The 19846-nt window shown below is 45.0% G+C and overlaps 2 protein-coding genes across 7 annotated transcripts in view; one reads left to right on the top strand and one right to left on the bottom strand.

The window, feature by feature from the left end:
* Nucleotides 1–10275, top strand: part of LOC138783917 (carcinoembryonic antigen-related cell adhesion molecule 3-like) — a 35303-nt gene extending 25028 nt beyond the window's left edge. For 5 of the 6 annotated variants that reach the window (XR_011361774.1, XR_011361771.1, XR_011361775.1 and 2 more), the window contains 6 exons: nt 164–237; nt 2619–3011; nt 7185–7577; nt 7804–7934; nt 8587–8828; nt 9503–10275. Coding sequence is in view for 1 of the 6 variants with exons in the window: in XM_069959237.1 (XP_069815338.1) it covers nt 164–237; nt 2619–3011; nt 7185–7577; nt 7804–7934; nt 8587–8616 (1021 nt within the window). In the remaining 5 variants the exon portion in view is untranslated. Of the gene's footprint in view, nt 1–163; nt 238–2618; nt 3012–7184; nt 7578–7803; nt 7935–8586 lie in introns of all 6 variants that reach the window. The other variant, XM_069959237.1, reaches the window with a different exon arrangement.
* A 2828-nt stretch (nt 10276–13103) lies between these two features.
* Nucleotides 13104–19500, bottom strand: LOC138783914 (zinc finger protein 665-like). The gene is made up of 3 exons (XM_069959234.1): nt 19235–19500; nt 15974–16100; nt 13104–15559 (listed from the first exon to the last, which is right to left on the bottom strand). The coding sequence occupies exons 1-3, from the start codon at nt 19325–19327 to the stop codon at nt 13758–13760; spliced, it is 2022 nt and encodes a 673-aa protein (XP_069815335.1). The 5' UTR covers nt 19328–19500; the 3' UTR covers nt 13104–13757.
* Nucleotides 19501–19846: the final 346 nt, after the last annotated feature.

Raw genomic sequence — 19846 nt, 5'->3', positions numbered from 1 at the left:
TCAATAGGGAACTGGCAGTGTGTGGAGACTCAGCTACCATGCCCAAGGCTTTACGTCATTGCTTGACTGTAATGTAGATGGAAAGTGGAAGAAAGTCTACAACAAGTAAAAGTATATAGTCTTAAAGCTGCTTATTTCCTGTCACTCACCCCATCCCCTGCAGCCAGCGAGCCTCAGAGATGAATCCTGCACCGCTGCCTTCGCCCCTGCGTCTGTGCCTCTATGTGCTACTTATAGGTAAGTAACCTGTATGGTGGGGAACATGGATATCAGGGAAGGATTCGTGGATGTATGTCTATACGCTACCTATGGCTATAAAAAAATAAGGGCTGGGCAAAGGTATTTGCCCCTTCTAGATGCCACTATTGTCGTAGTGGATGACTCATATAGTGCCATTAATCCTGGAACACCTAAATGTTGCTGTCTACAGAAGCGCTACATTTCTTCTTTCAACCTTCTCTCACTTCTTCCGATCCTTGCTCTCCCTTCTGTGCGAGGCCTACGCCTCCGCTTTCTATTCAGGCCCTAGACCCTGATCTTGGGGCCCCTGTTTCTTGTATTATTTCGTTGTTATATAAAATTTCAAAAATTTTGTATGTTGGGCAAAAAATGTTGGAACTTCGCCCCTAAATAGCTTTTATTTTCTTGGAAACTATTGGTCGCACTCAAGAGTGACTTAAACTCTGTCTTTAGCTGTTGTGAATACTCTTATGTTACATTGTCGTATATTTGTATCTGGAATTGGAGATGTTTTTGTCTGACATCGATTTAAATAAAGAATTTATAAAAAAAAAAAAAGAAGAAGCCCTGCACATGTCGGTATAATGTGGCAATAACTTTTTTTTTTTTTTTACATTTTTCGAGGTACAACTGATCACTTTATCAGGTTTGAAAAAAACAAAACAAAAAAAAAATGACATTTATTTTGGGGAATCATAGGACTTTTTATTTCGGGGGTCTGTTCCAGTTTGGAAGTCTTTTCTAGGCTCTGTATTAGATCAGAGGATCTGGTCTACAATCTGCATTAGGGGTCTGGTCTGGGGTCTGTATTATTTTAGGAATCAGGTCTGGTACCTCTATTAGTTTAGGGGTCTGGTCTGGGGTCTGTATTAGTTTGGGGGTCTGGTCTGGGGTCTGTATTAGTTTGGGCGTCTGGTCTGGGGTCTGTATTAGTTTAGGGGTCTGGTCTGGGGTCTGTATTAGTTTGAGGGTCTGGTCTGGGGTCTGTATTAGTTTGGGGGTCTGGTCTGGGGTCTGTATTAGTTTAGGGGTCTGGTCTGGGGTCTGTATTAGTTTAGGGGTCTGGTCTGGGGTCTGTATTTAGGGGTCTGGTCTGGGGTCTGTATTAGTTTAGGGGTCGGGTGTCTATATTAGTTAAGGGGTCTGATCTGGTGTCTGTATTAGTTTAGGGGTCTGGTGTGTGTACTAAGCAGGATCTGAGCTCTTTACAGAGGACTGGTTTGGGGTCTCAGTATATGTGCTTTGGGGATGTCTATATTCTGTACTAAATCTATTAATTTCATGGGTTTGTTCTAGGGTCTGTATTAATTTAGGGGCGTCTGGATTCTAAGTAAGATGATTGGCTGCTATGGTAACTGCTCCCCTGTTGCTTTCCACAAGGTTTGATAAATCTCCCCAATGTCTTTATCCTAGTGTTTTAGGGACTATGTTAAAAGGGTCCTGTATTTAGGGGTGCTTAACTGGGAGCATATTCATATTGGTGTGAGGAGGTCACATGTACTATGTATGATTCATATGCTGTATAATAAGTATCCTATATGAGTGATCGGGTATCAGGACAATAATTGTGCACGGTGCACTGTTCAACCTTATTACAGAAACTCCCTGTTTAATCACATTCAGCATTTCAGCATTTTTCCCACCAATCTAGTCCAGCATGTGAATTACTACTCTGTTACTCTGAAGTAAACTACACTGCTACCCCTGCTACTCCTTTAAAGCGTAACTGTCATTTCAGGGTCATTTTTCTGAAAACATTAAATATCAATAGTACAAGCGATTTTAAGAAACTCTGTAATAGGTTTTATGTACTAAAAGAGTTTCCTTCTGGACTGAAAAAGCAATCTCCTAGCCTCCCCCCTCACATTAGATGAAGCAGGATTTCTGTCTCCATTATGTGGCTATGGAGAGGGGAGGGGCTGTTAAGAGTGACTGAGCACGGAGGATTTCTGCACAGCACAACATCCTGCAATCTTCTCTCAGTAAGTTCATAGATAAGCACTGACCTTTCTGACACCTGAATCCTGCGTTTTAGGTGCCCAGAGAGTCTACAAACAGCTGACCTTCATGTCACCTCTTCCTGCTCCCTCATCTCCCTCGGCCCCTCCCCCCTTCATAGGCTTACAATGGAGAGAGCAGAGCCCGTCTTCACTGGTTTCTCTGTAATGAAGACGTGTTTGCCTGATACTGCACAGATAAGAAGTCAGGGGGGGAGGCTGGGAGATTGCTTCTTGAGTACAGAAGGAGGCTTTTTTGGCTGATAAAACCTATTACAGAGTTTCTTAAAATCGCTTATACTACTGATTTCTGCAATAAAAAAAAATATGACAGTTACGCTTTAAGTACTTCTACTTACGACACCTGTCATTTTATTACAGGTTTATCTGGAACCCTACATATAACAGTGCCTATAGAGCCTATACAGGGGATAGTCGGTGACTCTATTCTTCTGCCGGTCACCTACAGCATCGCTCAGCCTCCGTCCACTCTTCAGGTTGTTTGGAGCCATGAGAAGTCTTTGGTCCTGTTTTCGGAGATGACCATGCGTGTCAGGGGGGAGCCACCAAAACTGGAGATCAGCAATGAGTACCATGTTTTGGTGGGGAGGTATCATAATAGAGCGGTCTTCTACCCAGAGAACGCCTCCCTCCTGCTCAGGAACGTCCAGCGGAATGACTCAGGACGATACACTGTCACCTTTGAGGAGCTGAACCAAAGCCGATCCATGATGCTCATCATACACGACCCAGAGGCGGCGTCCAGTGACCCGGGTATGAGGCCATGGCTGATGTTTATATGTTGGAGTCATGTACCAATGATTTTTGATTTGTTTTGCAATGTGGCAATGTCTTGATCATGTAATATGAACATAACCTTTGTTGAATGGGAACATAATTTTTTTAAATTTTTAGATGGTAAGACCCAATTCGTACAGTGGCGGAACTACCGCCGTAGCAACGATAACCATTGCTACGGGGCCCGCTGATATCCTGTTTAGCACCCGGCGGCCGAGCGGGCCGACCGGGTGCTGCTCCTTCACTGTGAGTGCTCCTGGTGAGCGCTCACAGCTGCGATGTACACAGCTCCAGTGTCTGTGTAGCGCCGCCGGAGCCAGACCGCCACTGAAGGGGGGAGCCTTCCCGGGGATCTGGCATTCAAATGCCAGATCCCTGGGCAAGCGTGACCTTTAGTTGTGCGTTCGTCTTTAAGACGCACGTACAGCTAGAGGGAACGTCGCACCAGGTGACTTCCGGGCGCTGGGAGAGGGCCCCACTGGAAGCTGCTGGGATCCGGTGAGAGGTGAGTTGTTTTTTTGTTTTTTTCAATACTTTCACTGGGAGAGGGGAGGCTATGCTACATGGGGGTTATACTACAGGTGGAGGCTATACTACATGGGGGTTATACTACAGGGAGGAGCTATACTACAGGGGGGTTATACTACAGGGGAGAGCTATACTACAGGGGGAGCTATACTACAGGGGGGTCTATACTACATGGGGGTTATACTACAGGGAGGAGCTATACTACAGGGGGAGGCTATACTACATGGGGTTATACTACAGGGGTGAGCTATACTACAGGGAGGAGCTATACTACAGGGGGGTTATACTACAGGGGAGAGCTATACTACAGGGGGGTCTATACTACATGGGGGTTATACTACAGGGAGGAGCTATACTACAGGGGAGAGCTATACTACAGGGGGGAGTCTATACTACATGGGGGTTATACTACAGGGGGGAGCTATACTACAGGGGGGAGGCTATACTACATGGGGGTTATACTACAGGGAGGAGCTATACTACAGGGGGGGCTATACTACAGGGGGAGCTATACTACAGGGGGAGGCTATACTACATGGGGTTATATTACAGGGGGAGCTATACTACATGGGGGCTATACTACATAGGGTTATACTACCGGGGGCGGGGGGGCCCAATCAAAAGTTTGCTATGGGGCCCAGCCATTTCTAGTTACGTCCCTGAATTCTTATTATGTCTTGTTCACACAGCTGGGTGTTTGCTACAATGCATCAGTGAAAGCCATTCTTGCCAGTATGGCAATTAGTACAAATCCCTGGATCAGCGTCCTATCACATGAAATCTAGTGCCCCTAACTTGTAATATTATAATTTTCAAGAAAAGCTTCCAGGCCTCACTTGAATTTATTTAATGAATCAGCCGTGACAACATCATGTGGCAGATAGTTTCACAGTCTCACTGCTCTTACAGTAAAGAATCCGTGTCTGTGCTGATGGTGAAACCTTCTTTCCTCTAGACATACAGGATGCCCCCTTGTCATGGTTACAGGCCTAGGAGTAAAAAATCACTAGAAAGATCTCTGTACTGTTCATTTATACATTTTTACATTGCAATCATATCTCCCCTAAGACGTCTTTTTTTCTAGCATAAATAACCCCAATCTTGATAACCTGTCTTGGTCCTGTAACCCACCCATTCCCTTAATGACCTTTGTCGTCCTCCTCTGCATCCGCTCCAGTTCAGCTGTGTCTTTGTTATATACAGGTGCCCGGTGATGTACCCAGTATTCCACATGTGGTCTGGCCAGTGATTTATAAAGAGGCACAACTATGTTCTCATCTTTAACATCTTAGCCTCTTTTGATGCATCCCATTATTTTATTAGCCTTGGCAGCTGTTGCCTGGCATTGATCACTAAAGTTGAGTTTATGGTCCACCAATACCCCCAGGTGCTTTTCAGGAAGCAGTGTTACCCAGTGTTTTATTATTTAGCACATAACTGTACTTATTATTTCTACGGCCTAACCTTACATTTATCCACATTAAACTTCATTTGCCATTTCTCTGCCCAAGATTCTAGCTTCTCCAAATCCATCTGTAATATGATATTATCCTCCTGTGTGGTGATTACTTTACTTAGTTTAATATCATCTGCAAATACTCTGTAGCCCCTCTACAAGGTCATTAATAAACATATTAAATAGAAGTGGAACCAATAGAAGTGGATCAGATTAGTCTGACAGGACTGATCCCTCATAAACCCCATGCTGGTAATATAAGCTTATTTTCATTAGGATACTCCAATATAGCATGTCTTACAAATCCCTCAAATACTTTACCCAATATAGATGTTAGACTTACAGGCCTATAGTTTCCAGGATCACTTTTTGACCCCTTCTTGATTATTGTTACCACATTAGCTATGCGCCATTCATGTGGAACAATCCCTGTTAGTATAGAATCTTTAAATATTAGGAATAAGGGTCTTTCTGACAGAGTACTTAATTCCTGCAAAATAGATACCATAGGGTATGTGTCGTTCACAAGATCTACATAGGACGCTTATAAAAATTTCCCATTTCTCTTGTGTATGTTTACTTCTGAGGGCATTTTTCCTATCTATGTTCCCAAGGTCCTCTCTTAGTTTTTGGAAATTAGCCCTCCTGCAGTTTAATTTTTTTGTAGCCCCCATACTAATAATTTTATAAAAGGATAAATGAAAACTTATTATGTTGTGGTGACTATTACCTAGGTGGCCCCCACCTCTATTTTTGATATTCTGTCTGGCCTATTGATTAAAATTGGGTCCAAAAGTACCTCCCCTCTTTTTGGTTACTGTACTAGTTGGGAAAGGTAATTATATTTTATTATTTCCAGTATCCATTTCCTTTGCTGGAGTTGCAGGTCTCTGCTTTCCAGTTTATATTTGGGTAGATTTGGGAGATTTTTTGCTTCTTCCACTATACTTAGAGATTTATAACTCACTCCTATAAGTATTTTATTATTCCTTCTCCCCCCCCCCCCCCTTATTTCTACCCAAAGAGACTCCACATTATCATCACATATATCCTCCCGCAGTATGGGCTTAAGGCAGGATTTAACATTTCTGAACAGACTATAACCCTGCAGATTAACCGCTATCATCCAGCCATGTCTCGCTTATCCCCACTATATTGTATTCCTCTTCATTTCTTCTGCATTGGTATACATACATTTAATATGTTTGTCCATATTTCCTTTCCTTTTATCACTAGTGACTATTCTATCCCCTCTCTCTGCTCCACCTCCAGGTCTATAATCTAACCCCAGCTCTCCATCTACTCTGTCTTCACCTTCTATATTGTAGATGTCCCCCACCCTCGTCTCTAGTTTAAACACTCCTCCAAACTCTTAGCCATCTTCTCCCCCAGCACAGCTGCACTCTCCCCATTAAGATGCAGCCCATCCCTACCATAGAGCCTGTAACAGACAGAGAAGTTGGCCCAGTTCTCCACGAACCCAAACCCCTCTACCCTACACCAGCTTTAAAGCAACTTATTTACCTCCCTAATCTCCTGCTGTCTCTCTGGTGTGGTTCATGGGACAGGTAATATTTCAGAAAGTCCTAGTCTTAAAGGGGTATTCCAGGAAAAATAAAATGCACACCCCAGACCCCTAAACTAATACAGACCCCAGACTAGACTTAAAGGGGTATTTCAGAAAAAATATTTTTTTTCCCTATCCACAGGACAGAAGAAAAGTAGGTGATTGCGGGGGCTGACCTCTGTACCCACAGCCGATCTCCGTATCGGGCCCCGCCTACTCTATTATGAATAAAGCCGCTTGCACGGCGCATGACCCACGGCTCTATTCATTCCTAAAGAGCCGAGTATGCCGGAAAAGTGTTGTCCTCGGCTCCATAGAAGTGAAGGAGCCACAGGTGACATGCTGGCTCTATGCTTAACAGAGCCGGCGGGGCCCTATACGGAGATGTGTTAATGTTTGTGTGAATAGGCTAGTTGAGTCCTCCAGAGAGGTAGACACTCTTTGCAGCATCTCCTGATTGTAGATGATTGTCCTGACCTAAAAGCTGTCATCTACTAACTCAGAATTCCCTAATAGGGTGTATGATTTGGGGTTTTCTAAACCAGCTACCACTTTAAGCACCTGCTTTTTATTGATAACACCTTTCATCTTATTACAGAATTATCTGGAAGCCTACATATTACAGTGCCTACAGTGCCTATACAGGGGATCGTCGGTGAATCTATTCTTCTGCCGGTCACCTACAGCTTCGCTCAGCCTCCAGCCACTCTGCAGGTCATGTGGGGCCATGAGAAGTCTATGGTCCTGTTTTCGGAGATGACCACGTGTGTCAGAGGGGAGCCACCAAAGCTAGAGATCATCAATGAGTACCATGTTTTGGTGGGGAAGTATCAGGATAGAGTGGTCTTCTACCCAGAGAACGCCTCCCTCCTGCTCAGGAACGTCCAGCAGAATGACTCAGGACGATACACCATCACCTTTCAGGAGCTGAACCAAAGCCGATCCATGATGCTCATCATACACGACCCAGAGACGGCGTCCAGTGACCCCGGTATGAAGCCCTGGATGTTAAAAGTCATGGAGTCATATACAGTAAATTAATAATTTTTTTTAAACTGGTCAAATTGTAACGAACCCTCTGCTGTTCTGCTGTGAGAAGTATTGGGATAGTATAGGTTTCCAGTCCTTAGGTTTTCATTCACTGACAGCAAACACATGTTAACAATTCAAAGTGGTGGTTTGGTTACTTTTGAGTTTATCCTGTCTTGTCTTTTCAGTCTCCACCCAAAACTCCTGTGAAGAGGATGATGACAGACAATGTTTTATTCAATCCCTGGCAGTAAGAGCAATATGTGCAGCCATTTTTGCTTTGCTTGTTATGGCTCTGCACTGTACATGGTGGAGACAGGTCAGTATCCTATTTCACATTCATTATGTGTAGGAAATACTGTTTTCAACCTAAAGTATAGGTGTTGGACTTGAATGCTTTAACTGTAAAGAACCCTTTCCAGCATGCAGATGAAAATCACCATCTACCTCAATATCCTCACATATTGGCTGTTCCATTTAGGATAGATACAAACAATTTAGGTTAAAAATAGCATTTCACCTAGATTAATACATTTACTGTAAAGAACCCTTTCCATTACGTCAATTCAAAATCCAGTCTGCAGCAATTTCCTCCCATATGCCGCATATTATCCACTCCAATAAGGCCAATAATTTATAGCATCAGGTATACAGTAATTTAATGCCTTTACTGTAAAAGAATCCCTTTTTAGGGTTCGTTCACACCTACAGGATCTGCAGCAGATCTGCAGCAGATTTGATGCTGTGTTCAGTTATTTAAATGAAATCTGCTGCAGAAACTCAGCTGCAGATCCTGTAGGTGTGAACGCACCATAAATCAATATCTTGACAGATTTCAATATTTATACATCCTAAATTTAGTTTTGCTTTTGCAGCTGCTGCCTGACATTGAGCTCACAGGTAGCCTGTATTCCCACCATATTACACCTGCTTCATCTGCTTCTACAAGTTTACATTTATTTTTATTACAGACCAGAACATATCGGACTGAAGTTATCTAAAGATTGGGCGAAAATAAAAAAAGGAAGTTACACATATTTGGATTGGATAACTCCTTACCCAGCTACATAAACTTCAAGTGGAACTACATTCTCTGTTATACAGTCTTCTGGCCTATAGACTTGTGACAGGACCGTCTGTATGAATAGGGTTACTCCAGGTTATGGAACGTCTATGCTTAGGACAGGACTGCTCTGAGGCCCCTAGTGGAAGGGTAAGAGGCGACACTGAACTACTTCCACTGCTTGCTTTGACACTATTATAGTACATACATGCAGCCACCAATAGGGGGAGCTCATTTCATACAGATTTGTAAACCCCTTTTTGAGTTTAATATTAGCGGCATAAATCCATATACTGTGATCTCCACCTAGTGATGGCTCAAGGCAGAACCTCAGCCACCCCCTCCTGGCCTAATATTGTGTCAACCCTTTCATGCTATGACCTCTCAGGGGCCTGGACCCCATACATTGGAACTGTGATGTGTCCCCTGGGGCCCAGACCCTGTAGTCCTATGATGTGACCCCCCCCCTGGGGCACAGACCCCGTAGCCCTGTGATGTGTCCCTTATAGTCTGGACCCCATAATGCTGTATTTGTCCCATGGGGCCCAGACCCCATATCTCCGTGATGTGTCCCCTGTGGTATCAGCATCAGATCCTGCAAGGTGTGAGGTGTGACCTCCATTGATGGGACTTGATTCTCCAGCACATCCCACAGATAACCGATCGGGGAGATCTGGAGAATCTGAAGTCACCACCTTGATCTCTTTATCATGTTTTCATTCCTGGACAATGTCTACATTCTAATGTCTAATGGCCCCTGGGGCATTATCTTGCTGGAAGAGGCCGAAGTCACATCAATTGCTTAACTAGTCTTATCTTGACAGCGCTTCTCCGTATAAGATGGCTGCAGTTGAAGAAGCATGGAATGCAGGAAAAAAATTCCCAGGAGTCCTGCTTTAAGAAGAGGAGACACCTATATAGCGAGTATAGATGAACACTGTTACCTTGTAGGTTGCATTTTTTTATGCTTTACTGTTATTAAGATCTTAGATGCTTGGCACTGGGTCCACCACCGATCATCACAGCTATAATGTCATATATTGATGTGGTTGGTAGAGGAATGGACTCTCTTACTCCTACAGCTGCAACTGGAATAGCCTGGCATTGTGTGGCACTAGTTAAGGTCCCATTGTTGTACCCTAAGGATGAAGACGTAAATCATTCAAAATTTCTCTACTTTGTTGAATCCAAAAACTGCAGAATTTCTCAAAGATCTTACTAAAGAAGTAAAACCTCCAGCCCTTGGGTATTATATGAAAACTTTTGACATGTTGTAGACACATGTCAAAAGTTTTGATCTGTCAAGTCCCATTCCCATCGGGAGAACCAGCGGGAGAGGACGTGCTACAGCATAGGTTGCTCCAGCTCTGCCGTAGAAAAAACAGTCGGGCTCATAATGTAAGTCTATGGACCGTGACTTTTTTTCCAGTCGGTACGGGTCTGAACACTTAGACCTGGTCCGATCAAAACTTTTGACATGTCTCTATGAAATCAAAATGTTTTTTTTTTTATGGTGACAGGTACAATTTAATGTGTGGGTGAGTGTCAGTTTTTCCTCAGCTTTTTTTTATAAATAAAGCTTCATCGTATCATTCAATGGTTGCCGTGCTGTCAAACATGTGATCATCTATGTGATTCCTAATATATTTGTAAATCATTTTAACAACTATGATTCCCCACCCCAGATAAATGACCCTAAACCACTGACCACTAGGTGTCTCCCTTCTCTGCAATCTGCTGTCCACTGAATGTTGTCAGGGGATTTCTGTCTCTAGTAACAGCTAAATTAGGACAGAACACAGGAAACAACTCCAATTACTGCCAGTTTAATGCAGCTGCAGAATTAACAGGTGAAGCGTGTGCCCCAGTACAAATTCTGTATCGAGGTCGGCATTCACTATGTGCCATATGATACAGTTGCCTTCTTATGTGAGTGGCAGTGGGGCCCTGGGTTGTCCACCATCTTCCTCTGCGGCTACACTTACTTTTCTTCTGTCTGGATCTCTGACTGAAAGCTCTTTCTCATACTGCTACATTGTAACGGGAGTGAGAAGCAGCTGTGTGAGCACGAACAGGTCTGCAGAGCTTTGTATACAGGTTATTATTACAGGTGAAGGGTGAGTGTCTACCCCTAACATTGCAGACTTAGTTTCAGGCTGTTTTGTAAAGTACAGAACTGTTTGTACAATGTGGGTAATGAGTAGTAAGCCTTACTGTAAATACATTAAAATGCTGAGCAAAAAATACCGCAGCTCACATGTTCACTATCTTGCTAATAAACTGCAAAGCGGCCTGTTCTCTGAGCACCCTGACCATCAGACAGGCACTTGGAACCACTCTGGGTATTGATTGGCTGTTACAGCTGTGGTCCTACATGACTGACACTGCCTATAGGGACACTCAGCGGATGGGACTGACACATGAACATTTAGGCAACCTTAAAGGGCAACTCCAGATAAGAAAGATTTAACCCTGTTCAATCCCAACCCATAATCTAAGCTTGTTTGTAATAGGTTTCTATTACATGAATTGGGCTGTTTGTCTGCAGCACATCCTGCCTCACTTCCTGGTCCACTTTGTCTCCACTCCTCTGTCCTCCCCCTCCCTTATGAGACAGAGATCACATGATCTCTGTTTCTTCTGTTGCCAGGTAAGCTGTAACACCTCATCTGTAACCCCACCCACCACTGACATCGCACCAATAAGGGATCACCTGGCTAAGGAGCGGAGAAACAATAGCCTCTCCTGAGTAGTAGAGCAGTTGGCTGTGAGGTGCTGGGAGATGTAGTTTCCTGGCTGACTGCTATGATGTAAAACTGGGATCATTTGTAAAAGTGTGAATCTGGGACTAGGATCAGCATAGACAAGTGGCAAAGGTATCAAACAAACGGTGGGGGGGGGGGGGTGTCAATGAATGCACCTATATGCTTTTTTGTGCATTTTATTTTTTATAGGATTGCTGGGGTTCCCCTTTAAGACTTATGTGTATGTAGAAATAGCTATTGACAGCTACTGAAGATATATAGCACCTTAAAGGGGTACTCTATAAAAAAAATCTTTTAAATCAATTGGTGCCAGAGATTTGTAATTTACTTCTATTAAAACAAGTCTGCCAATACTTATCAGCTGCTGTATGTCCAGCAGGAAGTAGTGTATTCTTTCCAGTCTGGAGAGAGGGAGAGGTTTATATGGGGATTTTCTGCTGCTGCTCTGGACAGTTCCTGACATGGACAGATGTCGCAGCAGAGAGCACTGTGTCACACTGGAAAGAATACACCACTTCATGTAGGACATACAGCAGATAATAAGTACTGGAAAACTTGATGTGTTATAATACAAGTAATTTACAAATCTATATAACTTTCTAGCACAAGTTGACTAGAAAGAAAAAAAAATAGCTGGAATACCCCTTTAATTCTGGATCCATATAGACCAAGTCTTACAGAAAATACCTTCCTTCATGTATATAAAGTATAATGTGTGTATAATGTCTGGGATGCTGGGAGTTGTGTATTGCAGTAGTAGTCTCTGCAATTCATCTCTGCACCACAGGAGGGCATTAACTTGTCTGTGTTGCAGTTCACACCTCACATACTGGAGGTACTCAAAACTTATCCAGTATAAACCCTAATAGTCCTGGGCTGTATTCACATTGGTATTCTGGATGTTCACTCATAAACTGGCTGCCAAGCTATGGACACAGCACATGGGGGCTGCCCACACACCCCTCTATACCCTGAATGATACTGGGCTCTGCTTGTCCGTGCTTTGGCAAATTGGGCCCCCATATCTGACCAATGCTCAAAGAAGCTGATTCTTAAAGGGACATGCACTCTAAGATAGACTGGATACAATTGTATCACTTCTCAGCTGAGGGCAGGACTATAGAGCTCACAGAGCATTGTCTACACTGGATACAGCTGAGAGCAGGACTAGCTATGTACAATGTATCATTCTGGTGTCCAGGCTGTAGAGCTCACAGAGCATTGTCTAGCAGTGGGGGCACATGATACATCATATGATAGTAAGAGTGTGCGTCCTTCTGCTTAACCCCTTATGTACTGCAGTGTGTAAGTGACCCAATTTTACTTACATGATGCAACACAAAAAAAGGGTTAACAAGCAAAAGACAGAGATCTCTGCTTCACTGCACCGATAACCTCTGACCTCTGTTCTCCAGATGGCAAACAAGTAGAAAAGGAAAATGTGCAGAGCTCCATGCAGAGGTCAGGGGTTATCAGTAAACCAGCAGTAAAGCAGATATATATATATATATATATATATATATATGTGCAGTGCTTGGTGATGTGCATAGGAGAGAGGAGCCCCTTAAAATTTTTGCTATGAGGCCCCGTGAATCCTAGCTACGCCCCCGTTCACTAGGGAAGAAATGGAGCTCGCAGAGGAGAAATAAAGGTGGAGACATAAAGTAAATACTGCATTTATATTATAAAAATAATGGTACGGTCTGGACCTGCACATTCCACATAACCGGCGGACAATGTAACATGTTATATGGCGGCTCACACAAGGTCGGCCATTGCTCCCCTGAGGATCTTATATCTGGAGATACTCCACCTGTCCTGACGTCCTGCGATCGGGAAATAGGGGAGGAGTCCAACAATGGCGCCTGTGCTAGTAATACCATGTGGGTAAACGCCAGAAGTGCATATCTCGGGTATGTTGGCACGCGCCACAATACACCATAAAGTGAACCGTTTTATACTGAGCAACATGGCCCCCTCTTGGTGCAAGGCCCTGTAAGGGTGAAGGGCAGAGAACCAGGGTAGGGATCGGCACGTTACATTGTAACAAAGCAAAGTCTTCATAATACGGGTGGAAGAAGCTTAAGACAAAAGTCCAACTTGACACTTGGCACATCTCGTTTCCCTTTTACCCCTCAAGTAGAGACGCAACAATGTTATAAGAACCATGAACCTGACTTGTTGGCGTTGAGGCACCTGCAGTCTGGTGGGACCGGTCACAAACAACTTATTATTGAGTAGCGCTACACAGTCTGGCCGTGACTATAAGGACTAGATAATGGAGGGTAGAGGAGAGCAGATCTCCGCGTCCTCTCTACAGGCCAATCCCATGGGTCTTCTGATGTGTGGTGAGATTCTGCTTGTGCCTAAAGGTCTTGCCGCAGTCATTGCACTGGTATGGCCGCTCTCCTGTGTGAGTACGTAGATGGGCGATGAGATGGTGCTTCTGGATGAAGCTTTTCCCACACTCCGAGCAGGTGAAGGGTCTCTCTCCGGTGTGGGTCTGCTGGTGGCATTTGAGGTATTCTCTCTTGCGGAAGCTTTGCCCACAGTCATTACACTTATAGGGTTTCTCCCCCGTGTGGGTCCGGCCGTGTATTTTAAGGTGCTCACAGGTGCTGAAGGTCTTCCCACATTCACTACAGATATAAGGACGTTCCCCCGTGTGCGTCCGATGGTGTCGCACTAAATGCTGCTTCTGGATGAAGCCCTTGCCGCAGTCCGCGCAGGTGAAGGGCCTCTCCCCCGTGTGTATCTGCTGATGTCTCTTCAGGCAGTCACGTTTCCGGAACGTTTTCTGACACGACTCACATTTAAAGGGTCTCTCCCCGGTGTGAGTGTGGAGGTGGAACTTCAAGTGCTTCAGGAATCGGAAAGTTTTGCCACATTCGCCACATTCAAATGGTTTTTCGCCGGGTCCTGCCCTCTGGCTCTCGCTGTTCTCACTGTCTTCGTCCCTGCAGAGTCCCGTCTGCTCGTCCTGTGCTTTCTTATGTGCCTTAAGCAGTTTCTGAGACTTAAAGGTCCTGCCGCAGTCATTGCACTTATTGGGCCGCTCGCCGGTGTGTATCCTGTTGTGCCTCTTTAGATGCTCGTAGGTGGTGAAGCTCTTACCGCACTCGCTGCAGATATGAGGGCTACCGCGGCACATGCCGGTGGAGGAGTTATTGTAGGGGAATTCCTCCACAATGACCACAGTGAACGGTCTCTCACCGGTGTGAGTTCTCTGGTGTCTCACAAGGTGATGTTTTTGTATAAAGCCTTTGCCACATTCTTCACAGGAGAAGGGGCGTTCACCAGTATGGATCTGCTGATGGCGTCTCAGATGCTCTCGTTTCCTGAAGCCCTTTCCACAGTCCTTACACTCGTGCGGTTTCTCGCCCCGATGTTGTTTCTGGTGGAACTTAAGGTGCTTGAAGGTGCGGAAGCTCTCACCGCACTCATTGCAGCTATAGGTGGTCTCCCCCGAGTGACTCCGCTGGTGAGCCAAGAGAGTCTGCTTGTGCCTAAACCTCTTCCCACAGTCCTCGCACTTGTGGATTCGCTCCCCCGTGTGCGTTTGTTGATGAACCTTAAGTACTCGGTGAGCTCTGAAGCTCTTCCCACAATCCCCGCACTTGTATGGTCTCTCCCCCGTATGAATTCTCTGGTGGATCTTCAGACGTTCATTGGTGCTCAGGCTTTTCCCGCACTCCTCACACTTGTACGGCCTCTCCCCCGTGTGAGTCCTCAGATGGGTCACTAGGTGCTGCTTCTGGATGAAGCTTTTGCCACACTCTATACAGTTATATGGCCGCTCCCCGGTGTGTGTCTGCTGGTGTCGCTTCAGACTGTCTCGTTTTCTGAAGTTCTTGCCGCACTCGGTGCACTGGTAAAGCTTCTCCACCTCGTCTTTCGTAGAGTCGGGCTGAACGGTCCCGGGGCTGAAGTTTTCGGGATAAGCAGAAGTGTTATCGACCTGGTGTCCGGCCTGGGAGAGGTTGCTGGGGGTTGGCCGGAGGTCGTCCTCAATCTCTGGACATGCAGACTGATCCAGCACCGGAAGTGAAGACGAGTCAACGCTCTCCAGTTTATCACCGTACTTCGTCTTGTCCTTCTCGCTGACTGACGCATCTTCTGCAGAGGAAAATGGACCCAGTGTTAGCAGTGCAATGTTCTGCAGAGCGTAGAGGTCTCATAATCTGCAGGGTATATTACTATGTATCTGTCAGGGAGCAAAGAGGACAGAGCAAAGTTTGGCAGATTTCTACAGGGGACAGGGTGTAATAATCTGCAGAATATATCACTATGGAGGTAGAGAGTACAGAGCAATGTACTACAGAGAGGTCAGAGGTGTAATAATATGCTGGATATATCACTATGTATGACAGGAGGTAGAGAGGACAGAGCAATGTTCTGCAGATCTCTATAGAGGTCAGTGATATAATATTCTGCAGGTTATATCACTAGGTATGTCAGGGGGTAGAGAGAAATGTTCTGCAGTTCTCTAGAGCAGTCAGGGGTGTAATAGTCTGCAGGATATCTCATTACCCAGGGATATGAGGGCCTCATAGTTCTCCTTCATCATGTCCTTGTACAGCTCCTTCTGACATTCCTCCAGGTCCTTCCATTCATCCTCCGAAAAATACGCAGCAACATCATCGAAGGTGACCGGGACCTGGAAAAAAAAAGAGAACGGGGTCAGAGGTCGGTCCATGGTCAGTCCCCTATTTTTAGCATTTCCATGGACTCCTCCAAATCCCCCTTCAGTCTTGTATGTCAACGCTCAACCATCGCTACCATAAGGCTGAGCTCTCATACAGGACTCCCCTGTAGGATTTGTAATGGCGGCCAAACTGGTTCTCATCCAGCTTTCCCAGAAACAGATATCACTAAAAAAAAAAAATCAGTAAACTGCTGTCTCTGGTGTCAACTACTGGTCACTGAAGGTACTGCACTGCTCAGATGCCAACCATACTGTGAGAGCAGACCCCTGTATATTCCTCAGGACAAGAGGGTGGTATATAGCTCTTAGTACATTAGCCCGTGTATATGTCAGAGCTGTGCACTGCGGCATCTGACACATGACTGTACAGTACAGTGAAGGAAAGTAGACATATTGTAAAGTATGGGTGCTGTATACCCAATATGTACAGAACACGTATTGTGTCCTGCAGGGATGGAGTGTAACTCAGCTCTTATCTTATATGCACTAATAAATATGAGATAGATAGGAGATAGATAGATAGATAGATAGATAGATAGATAGATAGATAATAGATATGTGGTGTCCCACCACGGGTGTTCTTTATCTCTCATTTGCACCTCTCAAAAAAGCTTTTTACTCCTGGTTAAGTGGTGATGGAGTGCACTTTACAGTTTTACTGTTTTATGTGTACTACTTGCTTTTGCTGACCTATCAGAGATTCTCTCTACTTGTAGCCTATCTTTCTTTCTTTTGCACACACTCCTTTCCACCACTCACAGAGTAGATTACTTAGCCCTGTAGAAAGTAGTCACTTGGTGGGAGGAGGTGTCGCGTCAGACACTTGTGGTCAGATGCAGCTAGAGACACATAAGGGGAGATTTATCAAACTGGTGTATAGTAGAATTGTCTTAGTTGCCCCTAGCAACCAATCATATTCATATTTTTCAAAGAATCTGAGAGGAATGAAAGGTGAATCTGATTGGTTGCTAGGGACAACTAAGACAATTCTACTTTGCACCAGTTTGATAAATATCCCCCTTAGTTCTTTCAGTACTTTTACTATATCTACTATGCAGTGCTAAACACTACTAAGGGAGAAGAGTCTGGGAACATCCTAGTCCACACTGTGAAGCAGTCTAAAAAGTGCAGGGCAGTATCCTGATACACAAGAGAACTAGCCTGGATAGGACAAAACTACCAGAAGGTCTACGTATCCTATCTCAGAGTGCAGGTAACTGGGACACCCCCTGGAGCTTAGCTTTACCCAGGTAACCACGACTGGGGCTTGTATCACCCTAGGAGGACGAGTCACACTGTAGGGCACAAGGTGGTCAGACAACAGTCTATATACAGGTACAAGTAAACTTCTAACTCTAAAGTATTCTCTCAAGTTCCAGCAGAGTACATTGCTACATTGGGTTGGGACTCCCTTGGCAAACTCCTCTCCTCTACGCTACTCTACTTTCAACTCTTCAAGCACCGCTACAACTACCTCTACTCTACTCTACTTCTTCAAGCATCTCCTCAGCACACACAACTTCAAGGACTAAAGCCTGTGTAAAGATTTATCTATTTTCTACAAAAGGGTTTTGTACTATCAAGAGACTGTACAGTAAAGCTCAGTCATCTTTTCCTCCACACCAGCACTTATACACAATAGGTGGAGGTACCGATAGTCCGGGTGGGTCATTTGCCACTCAGGACTACCATGACAAGAGCCTAAGCGACACATCACAACCTGGCAGGTTACCAACCATTTGGGGAACACTACAGACCAGCCACATTAAAGAGGATGTACCACCAGGTACATCCTCTTTAACGTAAACCCACTGATCGAACGGCGCCAGCACGGGGAAGCCGGTGCCGCGGTCCGTTTATCGGACCGAGGCCCGGTTCCCGTGCACGACGCCGTTCTATGCACCGGAACTGGCCGGTGCTCAAGCACTGGAGGTAGGCCGGCCCGCCTCCAGTGGGAGGGAATTCCCTCCCCTGTATGACACGGCTCCATTCATTCTAAGGGAGTTGCATCATACAGGGGAGGGAATTCCCTCCCACTGGGGGCGGCCCGGCCCGCCTTCAGTGCTTGAGCACCGGCCGGTTCCGGTGCATAGAACGGTGAACACGGTGCACGGGAACAGGGCCTCGGTCCGAAAAACGGACAGCGGCATCAGCTTCCCCGTGCCCGCGCCGTTCGATCAGTGGGTTTAGGTTAAAGAGGATGTACCAGGTGGTACATCCTCTTTAAAGCAGGTACCAACATCACACCTGTGTGCTGGACTAGCACTGGCGTCACGACACATCACCGGTCGAGTAATACCAATAGTGACAGAGACTTTTACGTAGTAAGCCACCACAGATAGATAGGAGATAGATAGATAGATAGATAGATAGATAGATAGATAGATAGATAGATAGATAGATAGGAGATAGATAGATAGGAGATAGATAGATAGATAGATAGATAGGAGATAGATAGATAGATAGATGATAGATAGATAGGAGATAGATAGATAGATAGATAGATAGATAGATAGATAGATAGATAGATAGGAGATAGATAGATAGATAGATAGATAGATAGATAGATAGATAGATAAATAGATAGGAGATAGATAGTTAGGTGATAGATAGATAGATAGGAGATAGATAGATAGGAGATAGATAGATAGATAGATAGATAGATAGATAGATAGATAGATAGATAGATAGGAGATAGATAGATAGAAGATAGATAGATAGATAGATAGATAGATAGATATTAGATAGATAGATAGGAGATAGATAGGAGATAGATAGATAGATAGATAGATAGGAGATAGGAGATAGATAGATAGATAGATAGATAGATAGATAGATAGATAGATAGGAGATAGATAGTTAGGTGATAGATAGATAGATATTAGATAGATAGATAGATAGATAGATAGGAGATAGATAGATAGATAGATAGATAGATAGATAGATAGGTGATAGATAGATAGATAGATAGACCCTGATGTGATGGGTTACATGTGTTGCAGAATATGTTGGCGCTATATACCAGATCATTAGGTAGCAGCTGACACCTGTGCCCGGCTGTGCCACCCCTGCCCACCTCCTCATACCTGCGCAACGTCTCCCTCCGGTAGGGGCTTCTCCAGCTCTCTCCGGGCGGACGAGAGGCTCAGCCTGTCTCCAGCTGTCACCGAGCAGATCATGTGGGGGCCAGGCCGGGGGCTGACGCCTGCCTAACACAACTTGACGACGGCCGAGGGCCCCTCCGCTTGTGCCATGAACCGGGGCTGCACCCCCAGATACCCCGCAGCAGAGCCTAGGCCTGAGAAACCCCTCAGTGATCTGCTGGAGAGGAAAGGAAGCAGGAAGTTCCTCCCTCAGCCTGACATCAAGAGCTGCAGCTCCTCACCCCCCCCTCACCCTGCACGCTGCGCTCCACCCCCTGTCAGCTCTGACACCGCACTGACCACCCACACACCCAGCACACAGGCGGAGCACAGCCCAGGCTGTCATTTGACAGAAATCATGGTATGGCTAGGTTCACACATAGTATTTCCGTCAGAAACTGTGCAAATCTATACATTATAATTTTGCCCTGTCAGCTCCACTCCTGGTTTTGGTTGAAAAAAGATTAACAGAAATACTGCATGTGTCTAGTGTTAGATAGGACTGCAGATAATGTCTACTATAAGACAGTTGTTACATAGGACTGCAGGTGACAT

Source organism: Dendropsophus ebraccatus, chromosome 2 (genome assembly GCF_027789765.1).
Source record: "Dendropsophus ebraccatus isolate aDenEbr1 chromosome 2, aDenEbr1.pat, whole genome shotgun sequence".
NCBI lineage: Eukaryota > Metazoa > Chordata > Amphibia > Anura > Hylidae > Dendropsophus > Dendropsophus ebraccatus.
The sequence above is the reverse complement of the archived record's forward strand: the minus strand, read 5'-3'. Positions and strand labels throughout refer to the sequence as shown.